General features: G+C 43.0%; 1 protein-coding gene across 9 annotated transcripts in view; it reads right to left on the reverse strand.

Annotated features, from left to right (window-relative positions):
* NFIA (nuclear factor I A) overlaps positions 1-22,474 on the reverse strand; it is a 254,575-nt gene that overhangs the window by 9,381 nt on the left and 222,720 nt on the right. For 7 of the 9 annotated variants that reach the window (XM_082313301.1, XM_082313306.1, XM_082313303.1 and 4 more), the window contains one exon: positions 20,480-20,571. The exons of the other annotated variants lie outside the window; for them this stretch is intronic. In XM_082313301.1, the coding sequence (XP_082169427.1) occupies positions 20,480-20,571 (92 nt within the window). The remainder of the gene's footprint in view (positions 1-20,479; positions 20,572-22,474) is intronic. 9 annotated transcript variants of the gene reach the window in all.

A 22,474-nucleotide genomic window follows, 5' to 3' on the forward strand; every position in this document is an offset into this window, starting at 1 on the left:
CTTTTCAAGTCCCCCAAGTTCAAGTTCATCCTGGTGTTACATCATGTCTCGTTGCTAGGGGCAACCAGACAGCCCCAGACGTGACTATCATTAGCAAGAGCCGCGCTGCGCCCTCCCACCGCCCGCCAGCCGCTCTGACGTAGCAGCCCCGCTGCAAACACATTGAAGTATTTATTCTGCCTAATTTATGACCTCCACAGCAAGAGAGACCCCCACTCCAAAAACCAACACTGTTGTATATTTAATTAATCTGTCTTTCTCTGGCACTTGGGAAAGTTAGACAAAGGTCTAATTATTGTGTGTCGCTCCCCACACTTTTCTTTTTGGGGTGACTATTTGCATGGGAAAAGAAACGGCGAGGCTGGGCGCGAGTCCCCTCCCTCCAAAACACCTTTTTTTTCTCCCCTGCCCTATTGACATTTCATGAAATACTTTAGCTGCTTAAGGGAATTAGAAAAAAAAAAATCTGATGTGAATGTAACTCCTTCTGAGTTGGTATTCAGTAACACAAATCAACTCATGACATGTTTAAATTTAAATGCTAACCACACACTCTGCGAGTTACTTTAAAGGTTAGTTTTTAATCAATAGAAGTTGCTGACTCCGGAGTTTTTAGCGGCGCAGTGCAGCTCTGGGGCCTTTGTCTAGCGTTGGGCTTTCAAACTTTTTTTTTTTCCTTGAGATGATTTTAGCAATGATTTGCAGACACAGAGTGCTATTGTGCTCCTGACTAGCAACATGTCAATAAAGGAGTAGAGTTACCATGCACTAGGGTGTCAATATGACTCCTGCAGACACTGCTCGGCCTTAATACCAATGAAAAACTTAATTAACCCTTACAGGATCGACCCAAACCGCACGGCTATTTTTTAAACTTCCGTGCAGGGGCTCCGGATCGCCTTTACTGAAAAGCTGCTTTTACGGGATCCGAACTCCAAGCACCTCGCAAACAGCTGCATCCCGCTTCGCCTGCTCCCGCAGCCCCGCTTGGATGAGATGTTTTATGGGCTGAGGCAGCAGAACAGCGAGACAGAGAGCGCATTTACCCATCAGATCCCACCAGCACCGCTCTCAGGATACCGTTTTAATTTAGAGCGTCTTACAGCTGAAACGCACACACAGAATGATCCTCCTTTTCTACTAATCATTTTAATATTAAGATCTCATATCCCCCTCAAGCCTCCTATACACGTCTAAGTCTTCCCGGATTAGGTCTGAAGAGCACCATTGTCCTTCTGAAGCACCTGTGAAACTTCTCTGTGAGGGGAAAGGAGACCTCCGTGCATCAAATGAAAATGTCTAGGAAGCGTATTATGCATTTGGAGCCCTGATAGTTGGGATCTGCCAAGTTTTTTTGCACGATTAGGGGGCTTAGAGGGGAAAAAAGAAGCCCGGATCCCTATGTTCGGATGGCTGAAGTATTTTTTGCCCTTTTTCAGAGCGCTGCTCAATGTGGTGCAGGCTATGCTCTCACGTCTAACCACCTTACCCATTTTATCCCTTCACGTTCTGTAATCTATCCGACTGCACCCAGACGGAGAACGGTGTATTGCCTTTCTTAATTTAAAATCTCCATTTAAATCGTGTGCTATGACAATACGGTCAGGATGATATTATCTTCGCGCATTTTCATAAAAGAGCCAGTATTTTATTTCCCCTCTATTTACTTTGCAGTACTATTCTCCTAGCGAGTTTAGAGCTAAATGAATCCACTGGAGCTAAAGGTCCTACTCAGTAAAATTACTGCCACGCAGTTGTCGGTGCCACTACGGGTCTGTATTGTCCTGCCGAGCATCTCGCTGTCCTTCCTCAGCGCTCAAGGTGAAACATCAGAAAGAATTCTGCAGTCCGGCACGAGATCTTCGCTTCCCTTTCTCCAGTCAAATGAAGAAGTAATCTCATCAGGTTGAAAAGTGCTGACTAAGGATTTAATAAAGTGCCTGCAGATGTGTGTCATCTCTAAGGTATTCAACTCATGTAATGCAAAACAGTTCCACACCGAATGTGCTTATAAAATTCCATTTAACCATTGCAGAGCTCTATTTTACTGTTCTCGGAGGAGTATTATCACACTTTTTTTTTTTTCCTAATTTACAGCACCATGAAAGTTGAAACTCTGCACTGCCAGTATCTGAGAATCCTCACAGTAGTAAGGTTTTATGAACCATAAACAATATCTACTTGACTGAATCCTAAACAGGAAGTCTGAAATGGCAATTACGTTTCTTTGATAGCGCGAGTCTATTTGTTTCTTATGCTCTTCTGGAGATAGCAGAGACACACAAAAATCCTCAAGCGACTTCTGACAATTGGGTCCTTTGTATGGGAAGAACAGCAAGGAAACACTCCGCGATTCAGGATATTTAAAAGGAAAAAAGCTGAAAGTGCCTCATTGACTCCGGTAGCAGTTTCTGCCTGTGTCAGGAGCCCAGAAACAGGCCCATTGTTTATTACAATCTTCCTAAATCGGCCTTCCTGCGCGACGTGTTTTACCCCCGGCTCTCAAGCCTCACTGTGAGCACCGCTCACGTGTTTTAAACCAGAGAGACAATCAAATGCAAACTTGTTAAATTTACTTCTACCTGCACATCTCCTGCCCTAACAATGAGACCTTTCAGTTCGTACAAAAAAGTGAGGGTTGTAAAGCAGCCCTATCTGTTTTTCAAATTAAAAAGTTAAACAAAAGTCCTCAAGGGCAAAGTTTAACGCTGCGGAAGGAGGTTGTTAATGTGGAATCCAGAACTGGGTGTGACAGTTGGCTTATTTCTCCGGGCGATGTAGGTTATTTAAGGACATTCACACGTTTGAAACTCTGACAAACTCGACACATAGGAGCTTTTGCTTCACCTAATCCACTTAGGGCTAAGACCTGGTCTGCGCTAGCCATTTTCTTTAGGTTTCAGCCCGGTTCGGCTGCCTGGTGGCGGGACAGGTCGGTGCCATCGGGACTTCAAAGGCGGCTGCCATGGTGCTGCGGCCGTTGCTGCCCCGGGCACGGCTGCGCTTGCAGGAAGCTATCGCTGCACGGGCCCGGGCGGGAAAATCCACCTTTGATAAGCGCCTACATAAAAAAAACTTGCAGCTTTAGAGCTCGCCGGCAAAGCGGCTGTTTGAGCAGCCAAGCTGAACCTGAGCCACGACCGTCAGGCACCTGCGAGGATTCATCATGGCGCATCAGTTCAGTTGTTTTGTTTGGGGATGACATTTCAGTTATCTCAAGAACTTCAAGGCAATCGAAAACATTAAGCCCGGGAAGGTGAATCAGGGTAACGAGTCCTTCTGGTTGCAAAGATAAAACGAGAACGTAAACAGCTAGGCAGCAAACTGGTCCTTTAGACATCACCGGTGAGAGGTCCCGGGGAGGCTCTTCCCCACGGTGGGTTGTTTGAAAGCAAGGGGCCAAAACTGGGGCTTTGATGCAGTTTCAAAAGGGCTGCCAGGGTGAGTGAAGGCAGCGGCAATTCACCTTCTGGGGCGACTGGCTGGAGGGCTCCTGCAGGTAAAGCAACTGCCTTTGGTTCACCCCACGTCTGAATTCGTCCCACTTTCCTATTGGTTTCTCCAGAGTTTCTCCAGGCATGAAATTTGATCCTACTGTGTAAACTAAAAGGTGAATATTAAAGACAAGGTCACCTTTGTGCCTATGGAAGTTATTTTCTTAGAGCTGGGATTAATTATTTAGTAATTATATTTTCCAAAATGAAATACCAAAAGGGACATAAGTAGCATGTTGGTCATCCCCAAAGGGACATAAAACAGTGAGTGAATCTTCTGGTTGTCCAACATCCACACCCAGGAGAGTCGCACGCCCCGCTACGAGCATATTTATACTGTCTCGAGGAAGATAAAACCCGTCCCGGGAGGGACACTAGTCTCCAGGCGATGTGTACAGTAGCTCTGCATCCAATAGCTTTTGCGAGAACGCCAATTGTGGCAAACTGCATTAAATTACGTGCAATAATTTTGTAATATGGACTTCTGCCTGCTGACTATTAAAAATCTATAGTAGTCCAAACCACTTCTCTCCTGGGACCAACAAACTCACTTCAGGCAAGATTTCTGCTTGGGTTCAAACCTCAAGTTGGGAACAGCTAGTGTTTTTAACTCAGTCACCCCAAACCCTCCCAAACCTATGAAAACACACTCATACAGTAACTCCTGCTGTTGTTCCAGACATCTGAATGTTCCAGTAAAGTGTCCCAGCTGGCCCCAGATGTTTCTTAAGTATAAAGCAATGCTCTGAGCGCTGGACCCCCTGCCGCCTGAACCTGAAGCTCAGTGGATTAAAGATTGACTGCGCTATGACATATTCACATTTAGCCTGAATATAATACAGCAAAGACTTATCAATGGCAAATGTTTGAAATGTAATCCAGCAAGCAGAGTAGGCTGGCACTTTGAATATGATGTATAAATAATGTATGGGAACTTAAGATCTAAATTAGATCTACAGGAAGAAATCTTTCCCTTTTCTCTGACTCTCTTTTAAAGTTCTCTCACAATGAGGTCATTTTTATGTCTGTTTTTCGGTTTACAATTTTGCTTTTAGACAGAGGGTCTTCCTTTTACTTTGGGAACATTTTGCGAGTTACAGTTTTCCTCCAGTTTTCTAAATAGTTAAGCAAAGAAGTGAATTTATTTGTTAGTAAATTGACTTTGAAATCTGCAAAATAACTTCTAAACTTTGCGTTGTACACTGAAAGCTAACTGCAGTAATGCTAAAGTGTAACCCTCGCTGTTTAAAAAAAAAAAAAGATAGTGGAGTGAAAAAGAAAGAGGAAAAAGAAAGGGAGAAAGAGAGAGAAACAATCCCATTTTGGTTTTTGTTAGAGGACGGCATACTACATAGATCAGAGACTTTTCAAAAAATAAAAACCCCCACTGTACACAAAGCACAGGAAAATGTGAGGAAAAAAGGAAAAACCTAAAAGCAGCTTAGAATGTGTTAACTCTGCCATTCTGTCAGCTTAAAGAGTATTTTATGCTTGATCAACAGCTCTCTTTTATTATGCTTTTCTTTCATTCATTCAAGACATCAAAGACCAGAACCACCAGTGTACCTGATCTACCAGAAGAACTTGTAAGGGTGTTCTAAAGAAACGGGGGTATTGGGAGCCAGACACCCCTGCGGACAAGGCAGTTCAAAGGGAATATTTCAACAATGATTACATTTTGTAAATCTTTGTACGAAAGACAGCTTATTTCCTGCTTTTTTCATGAAAAATAGATTCTATCCATTAAAGTGAGCCCACAGTATGAAAGTTACTTGAGATCTGAGGTACAGCAAGCGGATTAAGTGGATGGTGAGATGAAATCTTTGAGAGAGACGATGGCTTTCTCTGATATTTGTCGCTGCCATAAGGTTTTCTGACTGGGATAGAAACTTTTTTTTTTTTTTTTTTTAATTTATTTGTAGACTTGCTGGTGGCAGTGAAGACGTTTGTAAAAGCAAAATAAACCAAAATGAAACAGAAAGGAAAATCGTAACAAATAAAGGAACTAAGAAAACAAATGGATGCAAAAACCTTTTGACATGTTTAAAAGAAAAACTATATATATTTGCCCCACTCCAAAAATTGCAGGCTAGCCATTTAAATCCAGCAGACAACTCCGAAGCACAGCACACAGACCCAAGCCAGCTGTTTACTTTTCAAAGCCCGTGGTGGTTTCTGCATTGATAAACTATATAACCTCACACACACAGAAGGGATTTTAGCTATGCCAGACCTCATTGCTCTGTCCCGGTCTCTTTATGCGCTGTCACAGAATAAAAATGATCCTAACACAAACCCTGAAATAATATCTTGTTCCAGAAAGGACATCTTTGTAGATATTTCCTGAGTTACTGCCAAAAAGAATTTTTTTTCCCCATTCATTCTTTCAAAGTTTTGCTATAAACACAGCCAAAATTGTTCGGGAGTAATCAGAAATGACCAAAATATGACCCACCAGCCAAGTACAGCTGTGGGGGGGAGGAAGCTGCCCCATGCCTGCGGCCTGGCCAGCAGCCACCTCTGCCACCACACCTGGGTGACACCGGCATCGGCACCTCTCTTGCTCCCCTGGTACATACGTTGCCTTTTGCAAGGGAAAGAGAAAATAGCGGTATGCATTTTATCAAAGAAGCAATAAGACGACTTTAAAACCCGCCTCACGGTTTACATTTACTATTGCGATATAAAAGTAAATATGCTGCGAAGGGGTTTTTAAATTCTGCACTTTATGCCTCGCTTTTTAGACAGCCCTATACTTTCCTCTGCTGGAAGCACAGTTAAATTTGCTACAGACTGCAACGCTTTAATATTTCTTACACTAAATCTCACTTCTTTCTTTCCTTTTATGAAATAAAGTGTGCATTGGGACTTGAATCTGCTTATAACTTCACGCCAGGAACTCCCGTGGAAACTGGGATGGCAGGGACACTGCTGCAACGGGACTTTCCAGCATTTCGCTAGGAAAAAAGCGAGCCCTTTGGGAACCGCCCTGAGCCTGCTCCCGAAACTACAGTGCCCACGTTGTCCTCTGTTTCCCTGTGCCCCTGGACACGGCACAAAGCCAGTGGGTGCATGGGGACCCCCCAGCCCTGATGGTGGGTGCACGGGGCTGGCGGCAGCCCCAGCTCCCAGCCCCTTCACGGCCGCGGTCTGCCTGTCCCAGGCTCCGGCAGCGCGTTTGCAAGTTCAAGTTCAGGTTTAAGTGAAATAAAATGCTCCTCGGGAGTCTGCAGCCAGTCCTCATTTACATGTGATCTCTCTGAACTTCGCCTGCGCCAGCGCGCCCTGTTTCCAGGGCCCGCCGAAGGAATGTTTTACAGTTAGAGCCCGCAGTGCTTTCTCAGGCATTTTAGACCCAGAGGCCCAAGTTTCAAGCTGCAGCATTAAAAGTTTCCACAGAGCTACTGCAGAGAGAGGGAGGAAGGCGGGGGGGAGGGAAATGAGGAGAACAATATCGTCTTAATTGTCTCTATATAGCTCCACAGTTAAAGTATTACTTTTTAAAGGGACATAATTTATTCTAGAGGCACGGTGTTATAACAACCAGTACATACTTTCACCGCAGCGTAACCCGCTCTATTCTTCATTGTGCTCTCTGGTTTTGTTGCTTTTGCAGAACTCCTTGTTACCCAGTCCCCTATACTGTACTTACAGTTTTATTCAATTTAAGCCAGTTCCTGCAGTCCTCAGGCGAGTGAAACTCCCCTGAAGCCTCAGGAGTTCTGCCTGCACCAGGACTGCAAAAATAATCTCCCCGCAACCACCGTTTCCCCCAAAGTTTCTTTACTTTTATTGCTTTAGACAATCAGGGAAAGTCATCCAAAGAAAATCAACCCCCAGTCCGGGCCTCCCAAGCTCCATTTGCAGCGAGACAGCCTGAGCACACACACACACACGCACAGACACACACACTCGGGGGGTTTGCCCCGGGGACTCTCCTTCCCCGTCCCGTGCTGGCAGCGAGCAACGGAGCGACTGGAGCTACGTGAGGGGCCTGCGGGGCCGAGGGGTCCCAGCGGGACAGGCTGCTCTGCCAGCAAGTTGCTGCAGAGGCTCTGGCTCTTTGCTCTGCAGAGTTTGGTGTAGAAAAGGTAATTTTCAGCCACTTTTCTTGACTGCCCTGAGAGTACTTTACAGTACACAGCGCAAGAGGAAAGCGAGGGGAGATAACTTGAGCTGGAGGGGAGAGCGAGCACTCTCTCCAAAATCCCCCCCAAAGCCTCCAGTGCCTGGTCTCTGCCCGCGCTGGATGTCTGCGGGTGAAGCAGACAAATGAGCAGCCCTGCAGTTCTGCTGAGAGAGCAAAGGCAGCGTGCACAGCCTGATAAAAGCAGGGCAAAAAATGGGGGGGGACGGGTCGGCGGAGGGCCGGGACACGCAGGCGAGGAACTGGGCTGTGGGCAGCAAGAACAGCAGGGCTGGCGGGGCGCACGCCGGGCAGGTGCAATGGACAGAGGGCCTGCATGGGAGCTGGGGACTCCGGGATGAGGGGGCCAAGACAACCACACATTTTCAGAAGTGGGCAGAGAAAGGTTGGGGTTTGGAGATCACAGAAAGGGAAGAGGAATCAGGGTTTTGGCAAGTGCTAGGTGTACTGGGCAAAGAGATGAAAAATGATCCCCAAACTAACACGGGCAGGAATAGGGGCACGGAGGCAACTCTGGTGTTCTTGCCACATTGACCTTAAAATTAAAGTAGACAGTGAGCTGGAGGAATAATTAATCAATTCAGCAGTGAAGCCCCCTCCCCAAATCTCCCCTTAAAAAAAGAAAGCCAAGAGGGCATTGAGCTGAACAGAAAAACCCTCCTGAACACCAGAACTTTTGATGTCTGCGTTTTTCCTAATGCTTTGTGCTTTGCTGAATTGAACAAACTGCTCTAAGAAAAGTGCAAGGCTGTGCACCGTGCCTGTGCTCAGCGCTTGGCCCCAAGGGTGTGCGGCCATGGGGATCGATGACGGGACTTCTCCCGTTACATTGCGGGGAGCCCTGGGCCAGGGACGTGGTGGCCGATGAGTCCCATACAGCGCCATCAGGGCCACTGGGGTCAGAATGATGCAGGACCTGGGTGACCGGGGTGAGGAAAGGCCACTCCGGCCTTCGCAGGTAGCCAGATCTCCGGTGGAGAAATGGGAAAAGCCTTCGCAGCACATCATCTGCCTTTGGATGAGGAGGGACATATTAGACATGGTTGGCTAAAGGGAGCTGGGTCTTGGCCTAGTGTGGAGTGATTTTCACACATATTGTGAGATGCCAATGAAAGTCCTGGTGGAGTGTAAAGTCATTAAATGAGATGAAATTAAACAATTTAGTTATTTCTGCTTCATCATATTTGTGCAGTATGGCAGGCAGAATGAATTACTACTAATGATCAAATTTAGTAATACTAATTAAACTATCTCAATTTAATTAATACTAACAGAGAAAACAGACAAAATTACTAATGTAAACCTTAAAATCAAAAGGTGCCTCTTTGCTTTTATGAGTCATTGAACGTGAGGCTTTTCTCTGAAAATAGACTGTATAGAAGTGGCTCTTTGTACTCAGTAAGTAAGCTGCTCCATTGTACAGAGAATTACAGCTCTCCCCCATCTTTTTTTTTTCTTTTTTCTTTTTTTCTAAATGTTACTACTTTTACTCCTTGTATTCCTGAAAAGCCTCCAGAAGAAGAATCTGAACTCTGTTTTGACTCACGCAACATCAACAAGACTGATAAAGCAGTTACCACTACCGGGACAAATTCTGCCCCTGTTACTACTGTTAGGAAGACAATGAGTTTATGAAGAGCCTGTGGAGCCTCCCGTGCTGGGAGTGAACCAGACAGAACATAACCTGGCCTATACTTTCAGATTTATCCTACAAGACCAGTAAATTGGGAAGAACCCCGAAACTAAACCCATCAAGGAAGATTGCTTTGGAGTCACTGAGAGATAATACCTGTAGCCACAAAATAAAAACTCTAGAGATACATGATGACTCCACTGCAAGCCCTCCCCATGAATAAAATGTGAATTTTAACCTTTATCTTATTTGAAAAAGACTAGATTTATTCTACTGTGCATAGCTATAAGCAAAATACAAGCATAATTAAACAAAAATATTATTGCATTTCTAAAACAAACTCCTGCCAATAACAAATCTTCCACCTCCTACTCTCATCGACTTCAATGAATGTACAGTCGGGTCCAATACCATAGATTCACAGACATGATCTTTAACCCAAAAGGCCATAAGAAAGTCCTCCAAAAAAAAAAAAAAAAAAAAGAGAAAAGCTAAACAAGGAACACTATGTGTAAAAGCATTCCTGCAAAATCTCAAATCTCACTGTTCAGCACATTGAAGGATGAAAAAACCCAACGCCACATACAAATTTCATATCTAACTTTATCCCTTTTTTTTAAAAAAGATACCTTTTCTGTTTTCGCATTTAAAAAGATGTAGTTATAGCAAAAGCACAAAAGGATACCTTCAGTTGTATAAAGCTGCTCCAAGCAATGCAGAAATTATTGTGTTCAGCCTCAAAGGTAGCTGCATTTTATTGGTAGTGATTTTTGTTACTCATATCTCATAACTAAAATTACATTTCATTGGCTTCTGAAATGTATTTAGCTGCATCTCTTCATGTGTAGTAAGTAGTGTTTGTATAGATGATGTAAGAGTTAGGTCATGCAAGTGAATATGCCTGAAAATACTATGATTATAGTGTCAGTACTGTTTTCAAAATTGAATATTAATAACCAAAGTGACTAAAGGCTACATAGTCAAGCCTGCAAGATATGTTCACGTTTAGCCTCTTGATTTATTAATATTAGATTTTTTCTTTTTAAAAGTGTCCTGGTTTTGGATTATACTTTTCCAGTTCTATCTTTGTTCAAGTAGAATATACTATAAAAACTAATGACTAAACGAAGGCGATACCTTTTGTTGTTCTGAACTAAAACTGGGTAAAGTTTGAAAGCCACAATGTGGCACGTTGTTAGTAATCCTTACTAAGAACAGACACCTTTGTTAAATTTAAAATATATACAGGTTTTAACAAAAATTGCAGTCATTTTGCTGTATTTCTTTTGAAGCCCCAATCCTTCCCCTGTATGCTATTTACATTTTTCTAGGATAGTCCAGCACTAGGGGAAGTGATGCTCAGTGTCTCAGGAACATGAAGTCTGCTGCAAACTGGACAGTCCTTCTCCGTTAAGAAATGGCTTCTCATCTTTTGGTCCTTCTTATGGAATTTAGTATTAATTTCAGAGCAAGATAGTCTATTTTGCAAGGTGTTCACCTTTGGAGCTTATTTATTCCTTGACCTCCGTGATAAGGCCATTAAGCAAAGGTGATTCTTAGAACAGAGGTACCTTAATGCCTATCCATTGGTAAGGATGTAGGGATTGTGGCCTTTAATTTTTGACCTTCATTGTAGATTGTGGTCCTAATTGTTCGATTGCAGAATTGTTAAAAAGTATATATGGCAGTTGGCAAAAATCTTAATGTTCCAGTAAATGCAAAAGCCATAAATTCAGCTGCTGACCTTTTCCATCCAGGTCACATGTGACACCTACTGGAGCTTGTCAGGCTGTGTGGAATTTATGGAGCTCATACAGGTATCAGCTGCGAAAGCTGAACTTTCATGAAATGTCTTTCAAAGGCACTTCCAAAACCCTTGTAAAAAGTCAGTATGTCTTTTTTTAAGGGTATACATTCTACACGCATTTTAAAAGGTCTCATCATGCCGTCTCTGCAAATCTTCAACACTTAGGAAACTTCAGCTCTTAAATTATTACTCTTTACAAAATAGAGAAGTCAGGCCAGGCATGTAATTATTGTGATTACCAACTTTCAACAACCCCTTTCCAAGCCTACAGAATACGCTGAATCTCTGCGCACTCCTTTCTGTCTCATGTGCATCTCTCTGCCCCTCTCTGAAATCAATGGTATTGATGGTGTATTGTCAGTCAGGGAAATGTGATTTGATAGTACCCTAAAGCAGCTGCAAAAGAAGGGAAGGAATACAAAACCTACTCAGGTCCACACCGTGAGCGTGAGATCAATGTTTTCAATAATAACGTTTGCCGCCATGTAGCACCCTAACTGTCGCAATTAATAATGTAGAAAGTGCTGATTAACTTAAGTAAAGTGCTCTCCACTGTGTAAACACATAAAGATCTATAGCGCAAAAGAGGAAAGAACGAACAAAACGTCATTTTTATATTTTATGTGGACACATTCTTGCTTTCTATTCTGCTCTTGTAACAAGTACTGTACTAGCCACTCTGACAGAGTCAATAAATCGATCTGGGACCTGATGCAGCAGCGAGGCAGACTAATCCAATACAGCATTATCTACAATGGAGGTTGGGGGCGGGCATGGGGTGGCAGGAAATCAGCCAAGTCAAGTAAAAGCAGTACGAGGCACATAACTATAATCTTGCCTTATACTTGCTTGTTTGATTTGTGTGTCTATACGTATGCATGTGTGTATCTGAACAAATGTGCAGCTCTGCAGGAGAAAAGTGCTCTGCCCATGCTGCATCTCCAAAGTCCTTACATATCCAAAGTCCTTACAATGCTCCACAGGTTGGTCACAGGACCCTGTGGTTCAGCATGGATCAGCACCCACTCTGATTTAATCATGTCAGCAGCATGGCCAATAAATTTAAAGATCTGATGACTCTTTCCCCCACCATGCAAAAGTCGGTACCTGCTCCCCCTCTTGACTGCACCCACCACAATAGCAGCAAGACCTGCTGCTTGCCCACTGAAAAATAAATCTGAGCATCCCCTTCCATGTGCTCTGTACCTGTGAATATAGGAACTGTCATGTTTTGTCAGATTAAATGTTCACTTGGGTCTGGTATTATGTCTCTGACAGTGGCTGCACTCCTCTTGGGAGGAAGATGCAAGAATCCCTATAAAGGAGATGGACCAAAATGATTTGGCCTGATGGGAAGCTTCTTCCCAGCCCCATGCAGTAAGCAGTAGGCCTTGTAAATCCATGTTAGCGGGGAATATGAGATTGAAAAAATAAAAATAAAAGAAAGTTTCCTGCTGAATGGAAAAAAGAAAACTGTTTTTTGGCAGAAGCTCTTCAAGAAGGAGAACATAGGCCATTGTTATTATGAAGACTTTTCAATGAAAATGCAGCAAATCATTGCCTTTTAGAGTAATTGTTTAGCTAAAGAAAGGTTACACAGCTTGTAGAGAATTTAGAAAGAAATTAAATCTCTCCAGCTCATTCATCATATTTCTGCATTTGCCAACTCTTCCCACCAGGCCCACACTTACTTCTTCTCTCTCTTCTCCCCTACTGTGGAACATAAGTAATGGCCATAAAACCCACAGAAAGGGTGCCTTACGCACAGGCTTCCTGTTTATTGTAAGGAGGGGGAAAAATGCAATAAGTTTAATTGCTTAGTTTGGAAAATTTGTCCATGTCCATTGTAAATAAATGTATGCTGTATCTATTGGAAATAGGATGCTTAGTGTTAGTTTCCAAAAAAAAGTCTGAACTGCTCACCAGAGCTTGCAAGGAGGAGGAAGAAAAAGCACAGGAAAAAGGATCCCCCCTGCTGAGGACTAACCCAGGCATTTCTGGACTGATTTGGCTCCAACCCACTTTGAAGATAAGGCCACATGATGGTACTGGGAAGTTTTCTATGAGTCTTTACCTTTATAGTGCAATACGTGCTTTCTTCTTGAGGTATACTGTTCTCTACTGCTTTTTAAGAACTGATCTGAGAGTGGAATTTCATACTGCCCCTCTGTGCGAAAGCTCAATTAAACGGGCTTTGTGCACTGAGCTGAACAGGCAGTGAAGGGATGGGAGTTGGGGAGTGACCCTGATTTCTGGTCACCTTTGTATCTCCTCTCTGTGGACTGTGATTAGCAACTGTGATCAGAGCAGCACGTTCACACTCATGCTGCACTGGGGATGTGTGGCTACGGAGCTATTATGTGATCAGGGGCACATCAAGAGCACCACGACCGCGTGCGGGCTCTTTGCTCCCATCATGGTGGAACCATCTCAATTTTAGCTCAGCGAAGGATTCAGCCAACATTTCCTTGACTAATTTCAACAAAAGAGAAGAGCGAGTTTAATATGGCCAAACACAAAGCAAAGTCAGGATGTGAAATCTTCTTTCAGCTTCCCAGGGTCTGAGACCCGCTGATGCTTGATAGAGATTGACACGGCATTTTCTATGCACACTCTCGCTAGACTTAAACTGCACTTTTAGAGCCATTTCCAGGCCACCCTCAAGATCAGGCCAGTCTAGCTGCTTCCTGGGTAGAAGATGAAAGACAGCACCAACATTCAGGTCACATATCAGTAGCTTGGTGCCACTCGTTCTGCAGCAAAATACTTTTTGCTCAGGAATCAAAACTTTCAGTGGTCATAACAGGGCTCAAGCCCACAAGAGCCCACCCCTCTTCAACGCCCTTCAGCCCGGGCAATTACTATAAATTAAGTGGTCACATATACAACTTTCTGTTCTCACACACTCAACTGTTCATTATAATGGTTCTGTTTCTTATCTCTCTTTTCTGTGCCCCATTTCTTACATATATTGCAAATCTCTAGTAGGAAGGCGATCCACAATGCTATAGGGCCCACATATGCTCAGGAGCAGTCTAAAATTCAGATGGCACTTTGGGCACTGTGTAACTCTGCTCTGGGTGTCGGAGGAGAGCAGCCCTCGCTTCCCATTGCCGAAATGGGAAAGTCCACAGATCCCTGCTGGGTTTGGAAGAAGAGTGACTCCTCTAACTTCAGCAGCTCTAGAAAGTAGCAGTCCCACACCCCAAAATTGTGTTTTTATATCGAGTCTCTGCAGATTTCTGTTCTTTACCCAGGAGAGACGTTAATTCCTGCATTTAAATGATGTTCTGAACCTGCCAGTACATTTGCTGCCATGGGCCACCAGACGGAAAGGGCCAGTCAAGTCTCTGCGTAAAAGTGCTTTGCAGCAGCTTAAGTTTCTTCCAAAGCCATGCATGCTGGCCTAGGGAGGTTACTTTATGGAGTATGTAGTTCTCAGGGGGCTGAACTGATTTGAACAAATGCTTCCAAATTAGTGTTCTTCATCGTCATTCATGCTCAAACACCAGCAGTGCATTTAGCCTGGAGAATAAGTATTCTTATCCGGGGGAAGAACAGTCACTTAAGCAACAAGTAGCGCTGACCTGGCTTATAAATAGTTGTGCTCAGAACCCCCAAAATAAAAGGCCTGATCTTGTTCCTGCAGCCTCTCATGTTCTCTGCACGTCCACTGCAATGTATGAGCCACATGTACCCCTTACACTTTTTCTGAACGTGAACCGCTCCACTAAGTGAAGCGGTGGCTCAGCTGTTAGCACACTGCAGTAATACCATGAAATCCTGACCTTACCCTTCCTCCCCGAGGGCCAGCAGGTGCTGCCTGTCTGACCAGAGCAGTTCCTGGGCGCTGGGAAATGGGAGAAAGAGAGAAGGGTGCAGAGGAAGAAAAGGACAGGCAGCTTGTGGTACTCATTAATAAGGCACATCAACATGAGTTGTGTGTGAGTCTGGCAGCTCTGCATCATTTTCTGACGGTGCAAAGGGCAGGGCACTGTGGTAGGGGTTCAGTGAGAAGCAAAAATGGAAATCCCCATGAAGCGACGCACATGTTTTATTTGTCAAAAGAAAAATGTGTGCACTGGTTTATTTCTTCCATAGGGTGGCAATGGAACCTGGGCACAAAACAGCTACGCAGTTTCAGCTGCAGGAGCGATAGCTCTGGAGGAACTGCATTAGCTTCCTATTCAAGGTGCTGACTTTGATCTATGAATCCTATACGCTTTTGGGCCTTGCTACCTGCGAGACTGCTTCCCTGCCTCTCCCCTGCCTGCGCCTCCTCCAGCCGTGGCGAGGGGCATCACCTGCACTACATTCCTCCAAATTAAGTGTCTAGGCAGCAGTGCCTGGCTGTTATCACAGAAGGACCATCTACTCTGGAATTTGCCTCCCTCCCTTGTCTGACAGAGCTCACATCTGCTAACCTACAGGACACAGCGTAAAGCTCATTTTTTTCTCATGCCCTTTGTTTTAAAGTGCTGCCAGTGAAAAATTGCAGGTTGCAGTTTGCTTTCTAAAAGGATTGTGGGGAAGTAAAATAGCCTTTTCCTTGTCTCTCGAAAAGAAAGTAATTGTATCATTAGCTTTGTATATGCACCTGAGGCATAAGGTGGATTTTTAGAGATAAATAAAAGCCTAAAAGAAGAAGCTACAAAGATACCACTGTCTAATTCAGAAAAGGCAGAGAACAGGAGCAGATCTAAAGAAGTTAGCAATTTCCTTATACTATAAACATAGTATCCCTTTTGCTAAACTTCAGTAATTTCCCCCCCAACTTACTACAGGGCTGGATTACTCTTTTACAGCTGTGTTTCACAGCATGCATTTTTGTACCTGGTCTTTATAAGGCTGGTAGCAAGAGCGTGGCTGGGCTTCTGAGCTTGCTGGTGTTCATACCAGTCATTTTGCTGCCTAGATAAGCTTGTTTGACTTTTTGGGTTTTTCCCATACTTTGTTGCAGTGTGCTACGTAAGTTATGGGCCTTTTGTTTCAATTGTTTTGTGTTATAAAGGATGAGCTCTATCTACAGCACTGTTGTGGCTCTAGGGCCCCACCAGGGAAAGTGTGAAAAGACAACACCTTGGCTTACTATCCATGATCTGACTGTAGCTTTGGGATTGTGCTTCTAAGTAGAAGAGCTTCTACTTCTGTTCTTCTAGAAAATAGTTTTATCTTTTCCTAGAGAAAGGTAAGGGAATAAATATTTGGTTTTGTGCTTAACTAAGTTTTATAAACTAACTGGGATGGATCTGATATAAAGCATGTTTAGATTAGAGAGGGATTTTTCCTGAAACATCTGGACAAGAGGGTGCATGATACACTTTGTCTCTTAAGCAGAGAAGAAAACCATTTAGTTTCTCACAAGTGGTAAAGCAGTTGATCCTCTGCCTGGGTGCCTGCAGTGGGAGGCAGTTTCTGTTCTGTGCATCCTCATAACCTTACTGTGTAAGGCACATGGGCTACTGGCAGGTAGGAGTGATTAGATGGAGCAGGCATGTGTTGCTCAGGAGCTGTTTTTAGCATCCGAAGTACAATTTCCAGGAAGATGTAGGGTAAGTAGGTGGCAAACAGGACAGCCTAGTAAACAATGTTTAGCGTGAAGTGGAGCTGCAGCACACTGAATGCAGCGTGCTGATCCCTAAAGGAATTTTGTACCATAGAGCAAAGTGAGGGCATTAGAGATCAGCAAACAGCATTTAGAGTGGCGAGTGACAGCGCAAACTCTCGTCACAAAGAGCAGGTTGCTAGTTTAGTGTTACCAGCTGCACGTACTCTGAGTGCATATCCTGTGTTTCACAACTACTTCTATTGCGTGGTTAGGAAAAGACAAAAACCAAAACTCGGAACCCTTTATTCTTTGTTACTGTTGTTGCTACTGATAGGCTAGTCCCTAATTAATGTGATGGTACTTTCCCATTCCTCTGCCACTCTCCTTATTACAAGTCCTTGGCAATACAAGAGACCTATCTATTACTTAGTCATGAGGTATCTAGACCAGATTGCTTTTGAAACTAAAGACTGTGTACCCCAGGCATACTATATTTCTGATTTGCATATGGAAAAGGCAGTTAAAAAGCTGATGCCCCCATATTGCTTGCGAGTCAAGTAGCAAAAGTAAATGATTTATCAAGCAAAGGTTACAACACCTGTGCCTTTTTGTCAACATATACAGAGGATGCCAAGTCAAGTGTTTCTTCTAATAGCTCAAACAGAAATTTAGATTCAAATAACCCCCCAGATAGGACAATTATGCGGTGAGCCTCTGGAGTGGCAGAGTGATGGATGGGGTAAGCAGAGGCAGTGTATGAAAAAACAAACCAACTGAAAAGTTTTGAAGCTGCTAAAACCAGACAAAGCCAACAGCCCTTTTGGGGCTTTTGTTACTCAATCAGAACTACTGACTTAGATCGGTTTATTTCCTGGTCTCTTCTGTCATGGGGTTGTTGTCCTGCTACAACCTTTGTTGACACAGGATGATGGCCTTTTTCTAAATAAATTATTATATAAATTCTATGAAGTCCCTTTAAGGGATTATATTTGAAGCAATGTGACAGAAATCAGAACATGCTGCTAATGGAAATGTCTACTGCTAATTTTTATAATGCCCATTAAGAAAGGCATGTACTGGTTTTGGTTGTTTAAAAACAGCCCAGGACAGAATGATCCTTGCTCAAACCCAGCCATGCTGTTGTACATTTGTCTGCGATTTTATTCCAGTGTTCTGTGAAAGCCCACGAATGCCCATGTATGGGATATGCGACTTCTGCTGAATGGCGCTGTCACATCCTGGTGTACAAACTCACTATTGCAGCATTTGAAGACTAATAATGATGATGCGTAACTAGTGCCTGCAGTCAAATGACCCACCAATTGGAAGAGAAAATCAGAGCCATCAAAAAGCTGACCATAATGTTTTCTTATAGTTTGTAGCTGGACTGTAATTTTAAAAAAGCAGATGTTCAGATACAGTCTTCATTTTTATTTTGTTGTTCCAGCAGTAAAAGTTGCTTAACCCTTATATTTAAGCTTGACTTTCAGAAGCTCTGAGTGTTCACTGCTTCCTCTTGTCTAAGGGAGCTGTGTGGCCTGGCAGTTAGTGGTCCTCAGGACCCATATCTTAGGCTAACTCTGAATGTACTATAAAAATCCTGATGGAAAGCAGCCACCCCAGCTGCTTTTAATAACACAGTCCTATGTGTGTTTATATTTTCATTTTGAAAATATCCGAAGTGATCGTCATATACACTAATGCCCTGCAAAAAGAGTACAAAAGCATGTCTTTGTCTAGAGGAACGCTAAGTAAATCCCAAATCATTGCAGTTATTATTTTTACCTCACTTCTCTGATTTAAAACACAGTCAACTTCAGAGTTGTTTCATGAATAAGTAGTGAGTTTTGCTGATAAATTATATATTTAGTATCAAGTGGGTTGTGGTGGTGTAATGATGTATAGAAGCACGGAGATGCAGCTGCAGTCAGAGACTGGAAGTCAGTCTCCTTACCCACTGCAGCATGTTTGACTTTAATTGAAAGCTGTGCTTGAGTATTGTTTTTCACTGTACAGCATTGTTATTCACTATACTGCATTACATAGAAGCACTTAAAGTAAGGCTAGAGCACTTTAAAATGATTTAAGTCATAAAAAAGGAGGATAAAAGTTTACAGTCAACAAACTTATCTGGGAAACCTGGGCTGCAGGATGCAAGTAAGTTTAAAATATTTTTGAGACTTAATACTGTTGCGTCTTACTACATAATCAATTTACCAACTAGTAGTTTCTCAAGTCTTCTGGAAAAGGTAAGTAGCATTCTCCAAAGGGTTTCAAGTTTCCTGAGCTATGAAGGAAAAGACCAAATGCTTAAGGACTTTAACAGTATACCTTAACATTCCTGTTTCCTGCTTTCAGTGTATTGCTGTGTATTCCAGTTGTTTCCAAAACGACTGGAGAAATACAATTTAAATGTGAAGATGCATGAAAACTTGTCACGTACATGAACCGAATAAAGGAAGAGGCCTGAAAAGTGGGGTGTAGGCTGCGTTTTGTTAAGGCATGAAAAAAAATCTGAATCTGATGGGTTAAAACCCCACTCTGCACTGCTGGTGTACTTTCTGTGACCCTATTTAATGCAGAGAAGGTTTGAGATTCAATGTAGTTTAACCTGTGCTGTCAACAGAGCTATAAACTAAAGCCCCTAACAAATTGTACGCAAAGAACAGATAGCAAGAAAACACATTGTGTTCACAGGCATCTGGTTGCAGCCCTGTAAACTGAAAATCTTTGGTAATGAGTGACTTGTGTTTCATTGACAGCGTAGGTGCTGAAGCCATCGCAACAAGGAGTCTGTCTTCATGCATATACTGGACTGTGGCATGTAACAGCCATTAATCTGTACACTAATTATTCAGATGCATATAAATGATTTCAAAGAACTTACAAGAGCTGAGAGTAGTACTCCCCAATTTGCTAGTGATTTGAATTATTACTTTTTAAGCACTGCAACCAGCTCAAAACAAAATTACAAATATTTCTGGCTGTTGACCTTTAAAAGAATTGTAACGTAGTCAAGCAATCACTTAAAACTACAAACTACAGTTGTCCTAAAGCACTAGCTCTGCTCACTTTTTTTATACCTTCTCCCCCATGATAATGTGATATTAAGCACAGACTTAATTTTTTCAACATCTGGCTCAAATTAGCTGCTAACAAAACTGCCAACAACTATTTTCTTAATCGACCCTGGGAATTTGATACAGCTTGGAAAAAGCACATTTAAACCTTGTCCTTCTCCTAAAGAAACACAAATGTTTACTTGAGCTTCTGATTTGACCATAGCAGGACTATGAATTCAGTTAACCCAGCTTTATAGGCCTGCCTCAACTGGACTTTTTTTGTGTAAGGAAACAGATGTGCTCACAATTACAAAATCTCCTGCTTGCTCAAAGCCCACCATGCAAATGGCCGACCAGGAATTTGAGTCTATTTTTTTTACATGGAAGTCATTGGAGCAGTCTCCCATTGTATTTGGTGGGTGACTAAGGTGTGCTGTTACCCGATGGGCCTCTCTGAGCAACTTTTGCATATGGAATTAAATGGACTGCCTAAGGAACAGGTTGGAGCAAAAGACTTTGAAAATTCAGTCCTAGAGGAAAAAACTGTGCACTAGAAGCCAATATCTTAGAAAGCAAGAGAGATCTTTCCAGTTACGAAAGCAGCGTTATTACTACATAAGCCCAAAAAAACACAACAGACAAACAAACTGCAAGTGACATTTCACTGTAGTTACTGAGACCATGTGGGTGAAGTGACAGCGGCAATGCAGCTGGCTCCGCGGGGACACGTTAGAGTACACTGAAGAAGAAGAGGCTGCAGGCATACAGAGAAGTCGAAAGCGGCCCACCTGAGTCTGTTGAGGGATATTTACAAAGCTTGGATCCCGTGGTCCAACACTGACGAATCGGTTTGCGGGGGAGGTGCTGGGTGTCGAGTAGGCTGTGAAGGGAAGGGACACATGCGTTGAGGAAGCGGCACTAGATTGCACACGAACAACACCAAAACACACTGTCTCAGAGCCACCTAAGCAGATGTTTAACATAGAAATGTGCAAATGTTTTAGAGAGCGAGAGTTTGGTTTTAGACACTGGAAAGGTTTGGTCTTAATGATGGGGATATAAACACGTAGGGGACTGGGCTACTGGGAGAGGGCTCCTTGCCAGGCAGGACAGCAACGACGTGCGCTCAGGGAGAAGTGTGCTGGGTCACCTGCGCTGCTCCCCATCCCAGAGGAGAACTGCTGCAGGCCTTTCCATGCTGGGATAGCACAAGAGACTTCTGTAAGTGCTGGTATGGCCTGACTGTTTTCACTCGAATATGTGGTATCTCTGGTTTTAATGGAGTTTTGTATAGCAGTGAATTTACTAAAGCGCTTATTAACAGAATCAGACCCTTGTTTCATGCTAATCCAGCATTCTCTCTCCATATAAAGTTTTGGTTTTCATACTGCTGTGGTCTGCACTCTCTAAAATGTTCACTTGATGTGTCTGACAAACTAGGAAGATCCTTTCGGTAAAAAATTAATGGGTTGCAGTTTCACTGGGGTGGTAAGTGCAATCAGTCTGAAGGCTGAAGCTGCCTTTAAAAACTGGAATGGCTCCCATAAATGTAAAGCTATTAAATGCAATGCAAGCCAAGAACCCAGATTACTTCCAAACTTGAAGTACTTTAATGATTTTATTGTTGCATTATATTCTCCACTGCAACTGTCCACAATGCCACGTACTTCCACATCCAAAAGCTTTCAATGCATTTTCAGCCTTCCTCTCATTTGAAAATCCCTCATGCAATCTTCTCTCTTGTTCAGTTTTTTGCATGTTCAGATCTAAATTCAAATAACCTAAATAGATGCCTTAATACAAACAGTAATTCTGTCTATTTTAAATATATTTATGGGAATGCATTCTGCTGAATAAAATCCCCAGACAATCTAACTACCCAATGAAGAGACAAAAAACAATGTTAAAAGGGAAGTTACTTGCCAAATTCCAGTCAGGCTAAATATAATGTTCAGGCCTCAACGTTACAGAAAAATAAAGCGAGTTAAGAGTTGGAGAAGACACTGAGTTGTCTGTGTAGATGAAAGCCTGTTGCCTTTCTGAAGGCAAAATGTTCAGTGAAGAGGCGTTACATTGGAGGAGTCTTTGGTTTAAGACTGTACTGAATCAGACCAATGCTCCACCTTATCCGCTCTCCTCTCTCAGAGGGCCACAGGCAGATGCACAGGGAAGAGTCAAAACAGGTCACATATTTACTTTCTCATATTCTTTCCCACTCTCTGATAATTTTCAGCTCAGGGACTCCCTGTATTTAATGGCCTGCAAGGGATTTCTCATTGATTGATGAATGCCCAATCTGCCCTTGAACCCATGCAAACGTTCTGCATCCCACAAAGCCCTCTGGCAAGGAGTTCCCAAGTCTATGAGCACGCAGAACCACAGCCTTCCCTTCCCTCTCTACCCAAGTCTCACAAACGTCTCATGATGCCTCCTAATTCTTAGAATTATGTGAGACAGCTTCACTTTCTCAAAGAGCATTGCCCTGAAATCACCCCAGGAACTGCCTATCTTCATTTCTTACTCATTTAAGGGGAGATAAGGCATTCCTGACTTCTAAGAATGAATTTTTCCCTGTTGTTTCCAGTGAGGTGAGCTTTTCTCTCCAAAAAGTTAACACCTTGCTAGTACTTGCAAAAGTCATGCAAGGAACACCTTTCCTTCACAAAGTTTTAAAAGATTTTTTAAGTGCATTAATTCATCTTTCTGAGATGATTTGCAAATTGCAGTGCAGCTTGCATATTATAGTATGAACAGGTACACTGGTTGTTATTCATATCTGCAAA

This window comes from Platalea leucorodia, assembly GCF_965183815.1.
Source record: "Platalea leucorodia genome assembly, chromosome: 5".
Classification (NCBI taxonomy): domain Eukaryota; kingdom Metazoa; phylum Chordata; class Aves; order Pelecaniformes; family Threskiornithidae; genus Platalea; species Platalea leucorodia.